Source organism: Homarus americanus, unplaced genomic scaffold (genome assembly GCF_018991925.1).
Source record: "Homarus americanus isolate GMGI-L3 unplaced genomic scaffold, GMGI_Hamer_2.0 scaffold32583, whole genome shotgun sequence".
Lineage (NCBI taxonomy): Eukaryota > Metazoa > Arthropoda > Malacostraca > Decapoda > Nephropidae > Homarus > Homarus americanus.
The window spans coordinates 19875034-19890078 of NW_024713129.1; the positions used below are offsets into that span (position 1 = coordinate 19875034).

General features: G+C 40.5%; 1 protein-coding gene across 1 annotated transcript; it reads right to left on the bottom strand.

The window, feature by feature from the left end:
- Window positions 1-5713: 5713 nt before the first annotated feature.
- LOC121871214 lies at window positions 5714-13133 on the bottom strand. Its single transcript, XM_042373410.1, has 8 exons — window positions 13045-13133; window positions 9379-9496; window positions 8989-9106; window positions 8347-8490; window positions 7654-7854; window positions 6835-6996; window positions 6241-6414; window positions 5714-6098 (listed from the first exon to the last, which is right to left on the bottom strand). Exons 1-8 carry the CDS (start codon window positions 13094-13096, stop codon window positions 5838-5840), a joined length of 1230 nt encoding a protein of 409 aa, XP_042229344.1. The 5' UTR covers window positions 13097-13133; the 3' UTR covers window positions 5714-5837.
- Between the last annotated feature and the right edge of the window lie 1912 nt (window positions 13134-15045).

Genomic DNA, 15045 nt, shown 5'->3' on the forward strand with positions numbered 1-15045 from the left:
CACCATCACTGTCCTCATTACCATCATCCACAGTCACCATTGTAGTGTTTGGTAGTTCTTGAGGAGGGTGGAAGCCGTCCATGTTGGTACTGACACTTCAATGGTGTTTCTCTGCCGGAGAGAGAGAGAGAGAGAGAGAGAGAGAGAGACGGCCATTTTTTTTAAACACTCGGGGCAGCAAGCCCGAATATCAATCCCGAATGTCGGGTTACTATTTAGTGACACGAACGCCGCAACTCGAGAGGGCTGGTGCGCCTTATCCAAGATAAATATAAACAAACCAGGTTGATCTGCGCGCCAAAATTGACGCAGAAACATGAGTTGTGGAGATAAAAGTTCGTCTGCAAGGAAGAAGGCAGACACCACCAATTATGCCAGCGTCTGCACCAGCAGGAACACTTAGATCAACTGATCCAACATCAGGATCACCTGTGCCACCAACAGCAGCATCAACATCCAGTCACAGGGGGAAGATAAAGGAAGCAGGTGAACAAGAGGAATGAATACTTAATTGCCATTATTAAGGACAGTACACAAGAACTGAATGGTGCTATATTGGAAACTTTAAAGGCCCTCACTAGTATGTACAATACATTATCAGCCCAATCTGTGCGTAATGTATTTAAAGCAAATATTAGAGTTGTTGACCAGTAGGGGGCAGGGAAAAACACTTTTATTTGAGTTGCAGGCTGCACTTTTCAGGCATCGTTTGTATGGCTGTAACAAACACCTGTGCAAAATTTCATGCCATTTCATGCATACTTACCCTGCCGCATCGCGAACGACTTTTTGTCAACTTTTAGTGTATACCAAAAATTAGGTGTCATTTAATGTTTTCCAGGATAATGATAAATTTTACATGGGTGACATCGATTTAATTCACATGTTATTTTACAGGTACACCGTATAGAAAATCATTACAAGTTCATATTGAAATTCTTTTTTGTGCGGAACCTTGGCATCATTTTCCTAGACAATAATCTTTGCCTAATATATCCATCTCTCGATTCGTATCCCGTCACTTCAGTGCAAGCTTCAGTCATCACTTTTATGCCTCTCTCGACCGCCTGAGTGCTGTTTGGCCACTTGGGCACCACTAATGGTGTCTCAAGAATGTCATTAACCTGTAGATTTGACAGAGAAGCAATGTAAGGAGGCTCAGTCTTGAGTTCATTCCTCCAGTTAATCATGGAATGATAGTTTTTTGCTTGCCACTTTAGTTTCGGAGTCACCACCTTTCTCATGTTGACTACAGGAGGCACATCCTCATTCCCATCTCCATCTTTACCCTCCTCATCAGTATAGTTTAACAAATTCTCGTCAACAGCAGCATCAGAATCTTCCTCCTCCTCTTCAGATCTGCCAGTGCATTCTTCCTTTTGCTGATTCTCCTCTCTAATTTTTCTTATCATTGAGACAGCTTTTTCTCTAACAGTCATGTCCTCATCTGCACACATACCAAGAAGAAGTTGATCTGTGTGGGCGAAGTATGCATTTCTCTGGACAGCCTTCTTCACTATCGTCTCCTCCTCACTATTCAGGTGTTTCATATATAGCAGGGACTGGAATACGTTCCTTGAGCCGTGTGTTACGTAAGGGTGTATCTTGATGTAAAACCACATTGGAGCACTGAACTTTATTATTGTAATGACAATTCTTTTCAACTCATGGCTGGGTCTTGATGTTGCTACATACAGCCTGAGGATTCTACTCCATAAGGTGTTCCACCTTGACACACAGGGAGGACCTGGCTCAATAGCAGCCAAGTCATCTTCAACAACACCTGTGATAACTCCTTTACAAATCCTATACAGGTATTTCTGATCCCAGGACAGATCTTTCCCCACTTCATCATTAAACACAGGGAAATCAGGGAAACTGACTGGCTGGAAGGCGACAACTGGAAGCTCAGACAAAGACTCCTTGATCTGCTTTCCAATGGGACCACGCCAATGCTCAGGACCACTTGGTTTACCACCATAGTGATAAAAAACTGCGGTGTGAACTGCTTAACGGTAACTATTTGAATAATTTCAAGTGCGCCAACTTACCCAGGTCTCCCCTACATTACAGTACAGTAACACAACATTGAGAAATGAAATGAGAAAAGGCTGATAATCAATATAGACATAGCACCATACTCATCTGCAACAAGACAACTTAAATGAAATAAGAGATATGAAAAAAAAGTTGATAAACACTGAACAGAACATTGCACCGCCACAGCGGCTGTTTGGCTAGTACTGTAGGTAAATTTAAAAATTTCAGTAGAAAATGCGGCAGACTAAACCTCGACATATCAGCTTCAAATTTGGCATGGAGTCTTAGATATGTATAAGGAACAATGCCTGAAGAGTGCAGCTTTGAGCAAAATTTCACTGCCCCCTATGACCAGTGGCATATGTCAAGAATCTGTGGGCAATCAAGTTAAATTATGGAGACTTTAACATCAGTGTCATAATTGATAATGTATAAACTGTGATTTTTTCTATCTCTCTGTTTACTATTTTTTCTTAGGTACTTAATGAAGAATATGGAAATTATTTTATGTTTCAACATCTATGTTTTTTTTTGTTCTTTTGTGAAAACAAATACAGTAGATTCTTTCAACTTAATTTGTGATATAATGTCAGATACAATAAACAGTACTGTGATACTGTGTATTATATACTGTACTCATACTTATTTGGGAATTTTAATAATTCTTTTCTTTCACATTTCTTTTGTATTTTAATTACAATTTCAATAGAGGTACAGTACAGTACAGTACAAAATCTTTCAAGAATGCTAATTGCTATAACTGTATTTGCAATTTCAAACTAAGTATGATTACTATTAATTTATATACAAGACTGTACAGGTACTGTGATAAATTTTGTTTTACTGCTTGTTCTTATTTAGAGGAACTAAAATTGTTTATGGATTTCTCTGACACTTACAAACAATTTCCGTACAGTATTGTACTTTGAAGCCTTTAAAAATGTGTACATTTATTATTTCAAGCAAAATACTGACCTGTTTGAATGATATAATTTTAGATAGACTGTACTGTATTGTACTGTGATATATTTTTCTTTAGTCATGCCAGTGTAATCCCTTTTTAATTTTGTTTGAATTAAAATACTGTTTCAAGTTGTACTGTGATAATGTTTGGAGGAAATAAAATGTGTTATTTAAAGCCAAAAAATTTATTGGAAAGTAACCTTGATAATAAAATCTATTATCTAAAACAATTTTTTTACCAAACCAACCGAACAACAACCCAAACAGTGAAATATAGCAGGGGAAATTTCTCGCATAGTAATTATGAGCGAGGGTCACAGACATACTTGTAAACTATTACCTCAGCAACCTTCCTTATATTGGGCTCATCTTATATCTTTCTATATAATATATATTGGCGAATTGGGAAATGGCATTACATTTATCTATCACAAAGAAAGTGCGTTTAACATACTTGAAACATAAGAGGATTATTGTAGGAATACAATGCTTGATAAAATTGGAGAAGGTCGATGGGGAGACTAAAAATCTTCGGAGTTGAAGGTAAAACATCACGGGGGTACTCGGTGGTCTCTTAAAAATATATACATTTCCATTGGAACCGGTTATTAGGAATTTTAAATATTTGTTTTCTTTATTATCTCATCTTAATTTGCATATATATTTCAGAGACGTTTTCTATTCATATATAACTACAGTAGTTTGAACATTGGGGATAAGTCTTTCGGGTGCCTACCCATACCCGAGGACTTATCCCGAACTTTCCAATAATATTGTCGGACTACCAAATGATAACTTGTCAAAAATTGGTTTAAAAAATGGATTACGGCTCGGAGGGCGCTTTCGGGTTATTAATAAGTAACCCGAATGTTTAAAAAATGAGAGAGAGAGAGATTTTACCAATTATTATTATTATTTTTTTTTTTTTTAATTTTCATACTGTTGAAGATTTTTGTAAATATTTAGTCTTCTTTTGATTTACGCTTCTAAATTGACTATGTATTTTATAACCTCAGTTTACTATATAATTTACAACTCTGAATCACTATTTCATTTACAACTTTAAATCATCAACTCATTTACACTCTATACTTGAGTGTAAATTATTTGTATTATGACGTTCATTGTAAAACTAAAATAATATATGTTATTGTCTAACATTATTTTATCGTCTTGCTATTTACACTTTATTGTAAATTAAAAAAAAATGCAAATTATATGAGCAAATCGTAAGGTAAATTTAACATAAAGTGAATATAAATAACTATGGTTATCAACATTCATATTTTACTAATTCTATATTTCAGTCTATATACATTGACCTCGTGACCTTTGACCTTTTGACCTGTCAGTAAAGAGGTCAAGAAGAAGGTTGTTGTTGTAATGGATTATAGACCTAAAATAAATAATTTTTTTTTATTATTTCAACAATACAACTACTTGAATTCATTTATATATTTACACTCAAGACAAGATGTATTATTTACCACTTGATTGTAAATAAGTGTAAATTAAAAGTATTTTTATTGTGCCAATTTATCTTGAAGGTATTTACACTTCATTTACAGTTGGTTGGGAAATGGTGTAAATTAGTCATACTTTGGGGGGAATGTTTACAGTTTTATATACACGTGATCAATAACTCCTGGTGTTTCATATAATGCTTCTTTTTCACTTCATTGTTAGATTTTGTAAATTAATAATGTGTAGTTGATAAATTCACGACCCCGGTTACGTATTGTTGTAAATGAGTGTAAATTACTAAACAAGTGCGTGTGGCCGTTTCTGTAAAAATATCATATTCAAGAAAATTACATTCTCGTTTACACTTTTTCTAAATAATGTAAATAATTATACGTCTATTGTGGCCATTTCACCCTCTCGTTTACAGTTTTTCTGTTAATTAGCGTAAATCACTAATCATTTATATGTAACTGTCTACATAAAATCAAAATATTCGAAAATTTTTCTCTCCCGTTTACACATTTTTAGGTAAATAGGTGTAAATCATTCGACGACTTTCACTGATATTCCTTTTTTTTTTTTTTACACTTGGTCAATTGGTGTAAATCAGTGGAACACATTGGACATGTTCACGGCTGGTCGGGAGTCACCTAGACAGGTAAGTAAAAGACAGAGAGACAGAGACACGTGTCGTCTGTCCCCTCACTCTCACCTGAAGAAACTGGCTACCTGGCAGTCGGGATACCTGATCTTCACCCTCGGGTCGCGCCGGTCTCTCTCTCTCTCTCTCTCTCTCTCTCTCTCGCTTTTTTAGGTTGTTTCTTGTTTGTCTCCTTCTATCTCATTTTTTATTTATCCATCTATCTGTCTGTCTGTCTGTCTGTCTGTACTTTTTTGTGTACGAATCTCACTCTTTGTCCCATTTACATATGACATAGTTCCTTGTCATAAAATAGCCATAAGGAATTGAAATCAGACATTATTATTACTGTTTTATTGCCTCAAACCTGATGTATATAATTCGCGTTTCACAGCAGCCAGTAATGTGTGTGTGTGTTGTACAAGGTTATGTCAGGTAATTCGGAGTTATTTTCATTTATTGTTCCCTGCAGATCTACACTCGGTAAATGCCTCTCTGAGCTATTCATATTGTGAAGTTTGACTTACGCTGAGTAACGTAACCCAACTCCCAGTTATTTGTACTATACGGTGTTGTGTGACATGATTTGGTACTAAAACATGCAAGGAATCATTTTTTTTCTTTATTATTCACATTATTTGTGCTGCAGAAAAAAGGCCTAGATTTTTAGTGTCAGCAAGCATCCTCCATTTATAGCGGTCTTGCTGGTACTGTGGTCTTTGGAGTGGTCCTAGCAGCCCCCTGGTCCCTCTGTAGTGTCAATAGTCAAAAGATCAACGTCTCCGAGGTCTGGAACGTGAGGAACAGCCTGCCGCAGGTCGTCCACGGTACAGCAGTAGGTGAAGCCTTGCACCAGGTTGTTCACATCAAAGTCCACCCAGGCGAGGCTGTTACACAGGTCAGGGCACAGCTTGGTGGGGGGTTCTTTGAGGTGGGGGTTGTTCACCCCCACTATGGCCACCGCGCGCTGTCTGCTCTCCTCATACACCACCTGTGTCAGAAACCACACCTTATGACACACCTTGTGCCACACTTCTACTACAATTTGTGATACCACCTTTACCTGCTCTAATTAGAAAAAAATAAGTGCTGACTCAACAAACAATTAGTACTATATTACACCTGATACAGACCTTCCAGGTGATGGCCGGGGCAGGTAAGAGCGCCTTTTTCTGTACCAGTCCCAGGTATATGTCGACGGCGTTGTTGTTGATGTCCGCCAGCTCCAAGACCCCCCACCCTCCGCTGTACACCTTCAGGCTGCTGCTGCTTTCTACCGCCAGGCGCCTAGTAGCGAATTCCAGGAACTGTTGAGAGTGAGAGAGAGAGAGAGAGATGAAGGTTGGGTATTAGATAAAGGAATGAGAAAGAGATGGATAAGGGGAGAGAATGCTTGAAATGTATATGAAAAAAATGAGAGAGAGAGAGAGAGAGAGAGAGAGTTTTCCTGTAGTTAACAGATTTATACTGACGATATGAGAGTTTTAAATGTCTGCACTATCTAGTTGGCCACCCACGTTACAGTTGCCATTGTTGCAAGCCTGTCACCTTCCTTCCAGTTGCCTTTGTTCAAGACCTGCCACCCACCTTCCAGTTGCCTTTGTTCAAGGCCTGCCACCCACCTTCCAGTTGCCATTGTTGTAGGCCTGCCACCCACCTTCCAGTTGCCATTGTTGAAGGCCTGCCACCAACCTTCCAGTTGCCATTGTTGAAGGCCTGCCACCCACCTTCCAGTTGCCATTGTTGAAGGCCTGCCACTGGGGGACGGCGTTGATGTAGTAGTAGGTGGCGTCCTGTTCTGCCTCCGTCACGAAGTCGGCGTCAGGAGCCATGTGGCCCCTGGCGAGGTAGAACTGCTTGCGGGAGTCGATCATGGTTTTGGCCAGGTCCTGTCGGGAAGGAAAGTCATGATTATGTTGCTGATGTGTCATGGTAGTGGCTAGGGAAATCGTAAAAAAAAACCTTGATTATGTTGTTTCATGGTATTAGTCAAGAATATTATGGTAGTGTTGTTGATGTTTTATGGTAGTGTCATAAGAAGCTATGGTTATATTGCTGGTGATTCATAGTAGTGGTTAAGGATTAATAGTTGTGTTTCTTATGTTTCATGGTAGTGGTCAAAGAAAGTCTAGATTATATGAGTCTATTAGTAATATTTCATGGTAATGGCTGAAGAAACCATGATGCCTTTTTTTTATAGTAGTAACAAAAACAACGCTAAAGTTACTTACATATTAGGATAGAATGCCATTAAACCATAATAATATTTCTGACATTATCATGGTAGTGCCAGAGAAGCCAGATTGGTATTACTGACATATTCCATGGTAGTGTCAGATGGTTGTGGTCAGGGAAGCCATGATACTGCTTACCTATAGTTACCTGGCTCCCTTCTTACCTCACTCACAACTCACCTGGGTCTAACAACGGCACTGGTGTAACATGAAAGTAATACAATGGATATGAGCCTTTCCCCTCCTCCCTTCCCCTTAGACCCGAAAAAGCACATTTCATAAAAAAAAAAAGTCGGGAAAGCTTTATCTCACCGAGTCACCGAGAAGCGTCTCCATAAGCTTGAGCTGATTGGCCTTGGTGTAGCAGGTGTTAGCCGAGACGTTGAAGAATCCGGAGGAGGCCTTGAAGGGCGGTCTTTTTAGGTCCACGTCCTTGGCCAAGATGTTGGCGCCGTGGATGATGTGCTCTGAGTACAGGGTCGTGTCCGCCTCATTGTCGTAACAGACGCGGATCTGGGAAGGTCGTTCTTAGTCGTAGGAAACAACTGATATTTTCTTCTTTGCGCGAAAAATTTACAAATGTTACCAAGTTTGTCTATTCAAACGCTGGAAGCTGGCCTGGAGTGTATGTATACAAAACTCAGTATATATTTGATTTAGGTATACATCTACAGTCATTAACTTGTTGAAATACACATACATCTGTATTACACCCTGACACAAATATTGCACTTGTGAGTGTTACTGAAATACGCACATCATTGTTGTACACGGATGTATGAGTAAAGCATTATCACTTTTGTTTTACTACGGGCACCAGCCAACAGATACAGGAATTACATATACTGATGAGGTACACACAGATCCCCGTATGCGCATTGAAGAATAAAAAAATATGCAGAAGGACAGAAGCGAGATACATACACATCGAATGGAGTACAAAAAATACACAGATAAATACACAAACACCCAATGAACTACAGAGATACGTGGCTACGGACTCACCACTTCATAAAACTTGCTCAGGGTGGGGATGTCGAAACCTATTGCCTGCAGATGTCCCAGATCTCCAGCACCACAGCGGCCCAGTTCACGACGGATTGTGGACTTGGCAGGGCTCCTACACCTCAGCTTTTTCAGGGAAAACGCCTGCAGAAGGGGAAGAGGGTGGGAAGACGTTAATGGTGGAGATAGAAGGGAGGGAGATAGGTTTCTGTTGGACGGGAAAAAATCCTGTGCCCACCTTCCCCATGCCCCCTCCTCCCTTCCACCCACACGGCCTCTTTTTCTTTGGTAGATTCATATATAAAGAGAGAGAAGGGTTGTTATTGTGGTAAGGAATATATAGAGAGAGCCTATTCTGTGGTTATTTCCGAGAGGGGACATGTTTCTGTTGTAGGGAGAGGGAGAGTAGGGAGGGGGGTGCTACTGAGGTAAGGGAGAGAGACGAGCACTTTTATGTGGTAAAGGTTTAGAGAGAGATTATTTACAGTGGGTGGGAAAGGGAGATATATAAAAGACCTTTTGCTGAGGTAGAGTGAGGGAAAGAGAGAGATAATTTACTTTACAAGGGAATGCACACCTATCTCATTTCATCTGACCATATGGAGCAGCTTCAGCGTCGTCTGGTGATTATGGTGTTCTTACCTTCCCATCTACAGCGAGCAGGTGAGCCCCTATACACGTGGCCTTCACTGCTTCTGACTTGAACTTTGTCAGAGAGCTGCCAGGACACGCCAGAGTAACCTTGCTGCCTGCTGAGAGCCTAACGAAGGTAAAAAACAATGTTAGAATATCTTGATGACTAGTTAGTAGGGCCTTCATAATAGGCTTCAATCTCAATGTGCCTCAGTGAAATTAGGCCCCAGTAATGTTGGGATCTTAGCATAATGGTTAGATTGAGTTAAATAGTCCTGGAATATTGATGAGACGAATAAATTGCAAAAGTGTGGTTAGAGAGAGAGAGAGAGAGAGAGAGAGAGAGAGAGAGAGAGAGAGTCAGAATTTAACAGTAGGATCAAATTTCAGAAGCCTGACCTGACCATTCTGTCCTCTCCCTCCAGGACGGGAAGGACCAGCTTGAAGGAGGCGTCCAGGATGAGCGGAGGATTCTTGGTAGGATAGTTCTTGTCCTTGTTCCACGCGCAGTCCTCACCTGCAACGATGATGTTAGTAGCAGGGAAGGAAATCATTATTCGGTGCAAAGTAATAGATACTACTACTACTACTACAAAGTAGCAGGAAACGGCTTAAACAACAAGATATATTATCTACTACTTTGCTGTCACTCGGAATCGAGGATGGCGATCATCAAGCTATGGGACAATGATATGATTTATTAGGAATGTCACCTTTGTTGGAGAGCTCTAAGGTGACTAGAGAGGCCGATACGGGACCGGCAGGGTCGCCCACAGATGTTGCACATGTGGAGGGCTACATCTAGTATGGGAGGGGTGGCGGCAAAATCTTTCCGGCGTTGGCGCTTGTCTGCCTCGGTATGCAATCGGGCTAACTCGAAAGTATTGACACCTTCTCGTGTGGTGTTCCTTCAAGCGTTACGGTGTGAAGCAGTCATCTCCCAGGTGAGGGAGTCGATTTGGCACTGTTTCAGGTTTGTCTTAAGACTATCCTTATACCCTTTCAGTTACCAGCCAGCATTACGTTTACTATTCATTATTTGACTGTAAAGCAGCTGCTTTGGCATTCTACTGTCGTCCACGCGGGCAACATGGCCAGTCCAACGTAGTTGTTCATGGATAATGGTAACCTCGATGCTCCAGCAGTTGGTGTCAGCGAGAATACTGGTATTTGTACTCTTGTCTTCTCAGCGAACTCGGAGGATGGAACGTACACTACGTTCGTGAAAGTTTTCAAGTGCCTTGAGGTGCTATCTGTATGTGACCCATGTCTCGCTGCCATACAACAGGGTGGGGAGGACCACTGCTTGATATACGTGCAACTTTGTAAATAATTTCAGCTCCCCACAGCTGAAGACATGGTTGAGGAGTCTGACAAAGGCTTGAGATGCACATCTGATCCGATGTTGAATCTCCTCATCGATGTCCGCAGTGGTGGACAGGTGGGAGCCAAGGTAGTGAAAGTGGGTAAAATTAGAGAAGGTATTACCGTTAAGCCGGAGTAATTGTGGTGTGGTTGAACCCGGGGCAGGCTGAAAGAGAATCTGAATCGTATGTGCATTCACCTCAAGGCCAAAGTGTGCATACGCATCTGCGTAGGTGTTCAGGATCCTCGGTAGGTCGTGTTCAGGTTCCTCGGTAGGTCGTGTTCAGGATCCTCTCTAGGTCGTGTCCAGTGTGAGCGACGAGGATGAGGTCGTTTTCGTACTGAAGTTCAGTGATGGAAGCTGCCGACACATTTGTTCCTGACTTGTATTGAAAAGTCCCTTCATCCGGCACTGGATGCCCACCCCTCTGGCTAAATTGGCACTGGCACGAGTAAGGAAGGAAGCCAAGAAAATGGAAAACAGAGTTGGTGCCAGTACATATCCTTGTTTTACCCCCGTTTGGATGGGGATGAACTCAGACTGGGTGCCATTGTGTAGGACACTGCCGTTCACGCAATCGTGGAGTTGCTTCACAATGGCAATGAATTTTGGTGGTAAGCCAGATGGCTTCCCTGTTGTCGACTGAATTGAAGGCCATAGTAAGGTTAATGAAGGCCATGTACAAGTCACGGCGCTGTTCCCTGCAATTTTACTGTAACTAGCGGGCAGCAAAAATCATGTCAGTGGTGCCACGTGATGGTCTAAAGTCACATTGAGATTCTGCGAGGGAGTTTTCCGCCTGAGGAAGCTGGTGTTGAATATCATTTGCCATTTTTTGACCACTCCTGCAGTTTATTTAATTCTCTTGTAGTGCATTTGCATCCTGCCGTGAATTAATCTGCCGCCCTATTTTGTGTCATCCGCAAACTTGCTTATGTCACTGCTGATCCCAGTATCTAGGTCGTTATGTAGATTATGAACAAGAGTGAGCCCAGTACTGACCCCTGGGGAACCCCACTGGTTACACGGCCCCACTCAGATTTAACACCATCTACGCTGACCCTCTGTGTTCTATCGGTGAGCCATGATTTTATCCAATTTAAAAATTTCCCCTCAATAACATGAGCCTTAACTTTTCTCAGAAGCCTCTGATGCGGTATTCTGTCAAACGCTTTGCTAAAATCTAAGTAAATAACTTCGTAATTTTAGTCATTATCTACTACCTCGAAGACTTTCCTCAAAAACGTCAGCAGATTTGTTAGACAAGATTTTCCCTTTGTAAATCTATGTTGAGAGTCGTAGATTAATTTGTTTTTCTCTAAATGCGATCGGATGCGTTTTGCTGTAATTGATTCAAGAAATTTCCCCACGACTGATGTCAAACTAATCGTCCGGTATTTTGATGCAGATGCTCTGTCTCCCTTTTTGAATATGGGTACTACATTTGCCTGTTCCCACAAGTCTGGCACAACTCCCGTGTCTAATGATTTTGTAAATAAATTTACGAGGGGTCCTCTAATCTGTTCCTTACACTCTTTCAAAACTCGAGGGAAAATTTCATCCGGCCCTGTGGATTTTGTCTTCTTTAATTTATTTATCTTCTTAAGAACATCCTCTTTTTTGATAGTGATATCCTTTAATTTCTCTTCTTCATTTCCCCTAAATATCAGTTCCATCTCTGGCATTTCCTCGTGAAATTCTTCTGTGAAGACTGATAAGAAGTAGCTGTTTAATGCTTTGCTTATTTTCTCCTATCATCGATCACTTCTCCTCTCTCTTACTTTAAAGGCCCCACTTTGTCCTTGACCTTTGTCCTATATACCTGGAAAAATCCCTTGGGATTTGCCTTGGATTCTCTTGTTATCCTGATTTCGTAGTCCCTCTTTGGTCTTCCTTACATTTTTCTTAGCATTCCTAGATAGTTCATTATGCCTATTTCTGTGATGCTCCTCCCCTTATTTAATTTCTTATAAATTCCTTTCTTTATTCCTATGTCATGTTTAAGTTTTTTGGTCATCCACGTTTGCTCATTCTTGTTTGATTTAATTTTTCCGTATGGTATATTTTGTTCCTATGCCTAACGTAGTATACTAGTGAATACATTATAGTCATGATCAAGTGTTGTGTCTCCGATGGCCTCACCCATTCCTACTTGGGACTGACCTGACTGTTCCCAGGCAACCTCACCTAGGTACCTTCGTAACCCCTCATAATCTGCCGATCGCAAGTCTGGGTGAACCTGATTTCTCTGTGATCACTGTTCCCTAGTTCTTCCCTTATTGTTATATCTCTGATAATATTTTCTTTATTTGTTAATACTAGGTCTAATATATTGTCACCTCTAGTAGGTTCTGTAATCAGTTGTTTAAAAAAAACTGTCCTGTACTGCGTCTAGGAAGTCTTCAGATTGATAGTCACCTATAATGTTGTCCCAGTCAATATTTCTGAAGTTGAAATCCCCCATAATGCACAGGTTGTTGTATTTGGCTGAGGGTCTCGCTGCAGGTTTTTGTGATGACAGCTTTGATGGGACACCATTTGGCACTGGGATATTGGTTGTTTGTTGTTGGGTTGTTTATCAGCCGATACACACACACACACACAAACACACACACACACACACACACTGTTAGATAAATGTAATATAATTAGTGGCGTTCATCTCTCTCTCTCATTTCCATCGCAATCATTAAACTCACAGGACACCAGCAGGAAGAGCCCCAGCACTACGAGTGTTGTGAGAGGCGCCATGGTGACGATAGTATCTCCTAGAACCTGCGACCACACACACACACTCATATATATATATACTGTGCATACCTGAACTCATTACTGGCCAGGTGTGTCATAATTCCACAAGTGTTGGGGCTAAAGTATGGGGTGCAATTTCGTTGGATGACTGAATAACGACGAAACCTTATTACTGTGTCAAGTGATGCCAATATCGTTAACTGTATTTACTCGTGGAGTCCATCAGTCAGTGAACGTCAGAAAGTCATCTTCAGGATTTAAATATTTTTATTTATATTTCGTTAATTTGGATCACTTTAAGGTTAATGTGCCCTTCCCTAACTTATTTTACCTGATGATATAATACCTTATCTGGGGGGGATTTAGGTTAAGTTAAGTTAGGTTGGGTTAGGGTAGATTAAGATCGGGTTAGTTATGTTATGTTGGATTATTATTATTATTATTATTATTATTATTATTATTATTATTATTATTATTATTATTATTATTATTATTATTATTATTATTATTATTATTATTATTATTATTATTATTATTATTATTATCATCATCTTCCCCAAAACAAAGAGACGTCTTCTGCATTGTTCCAACACACTCCCTCCACTTACCCTCCACCCTTACACACTCATGCACTCCCACACCTTCCCTCTACCCCCACACACTCCCTCGCCTGAGAAACCCCGCATCTGACGTGAGGGAGGCGCTGCAGGTGACTTACCTCTCATCACACTCGGTGTTTATGTCCACAGATGACAGAGGAGGGAAAAGCATTAGTAAATATGGCAAACTCTATAGCAGAAGTAGTGATATGGCCAATACAGTAAGTGTACCACACAGTGTGATAGTCGTAGTCAGGATCAGGTCAGGATATACAGTAGGTATTTAGCAGGATATTGAAGCTATACCCACACTGCAACACTCGGTATATGAACTTTATGATAAACCTTTAAATAATACTCTTGAACTATTATATATACTTATTATAATACATGAAACATCTTTTCGTTTTAATATAGCATAAATTATATAACAACTTCACTGAGGTGTACGTGAAGATATCCTGATAAAATCTACCCTAAATATCCATATTAACTCTGAATTTTCAATATTATGTAAACCGGCATTAAGTAGCATGACTCGTGTTGTGGAGTAAGGACATTGCCTCCTCTCGTGTGTGTATGGAACTATCTTGCGTGACACCGGACAGGAGAGAAGTGACAAGAGAAGAAATGAATAAAGTAAGAAATAGACGAAAGAGGAGGAGGAAGAGGTGGCGGAGGAGGAAGAGGAGGAAGAGGAGGAAGAGAAGGAGGAGGAGGAGGAGGAAGATGTTCTCTCGGGAACTAACAACTGTTGTTTATCTCGCTCTAAACACACTATCTCTCTCTTTATTGTGTTATCTCTCTATCTGTCTCTTTTTCTCTCTCTACCTCCTATTTCTGTCTTTCTCTCTCATCCTTTCTCTATGTTTCTGTCTCTCTCTCTCTCTCTGTCTCCAATTCTGTTGTCTTTTATATCCCTTTTAACCTTTCTCCAGTCTTGTCTTCCTCTTTGTCTCTCTATTTAACTTTTTTTTTGTCTTTCTCCTAAGTTTTTCTCCCTGTCTCTCTTTCTTTGTTAGTTTATGTTATTTCCTCCTTGTTTCTGTCTTTCTCTGTTTGTCTGTCTCCATCTCACTGTCTTCCTCTTTCCCCCTTGTCTGTCTGCTTCTCTGTGCCTCTGCTCCCTCTTAACGTCTTTGTCTCTGTTCCGTTGTCTGTCTGTCTGTCTGTCTGTCTGTCTCACCTGCTCTTGACTATTTCCCTGTCTCCCAGCTTTATCCCTCTATCTTTCTCTATGCCCCTGTTTCTCTTTTTCTGTCTCTATTTGTATGTCTGTCTGTCACTTTATTGGTCTTTCAGTCAGTCTGTCTACTTGTCAGTTTGCTGTTCTGTCCGTGTTTCTGCCTG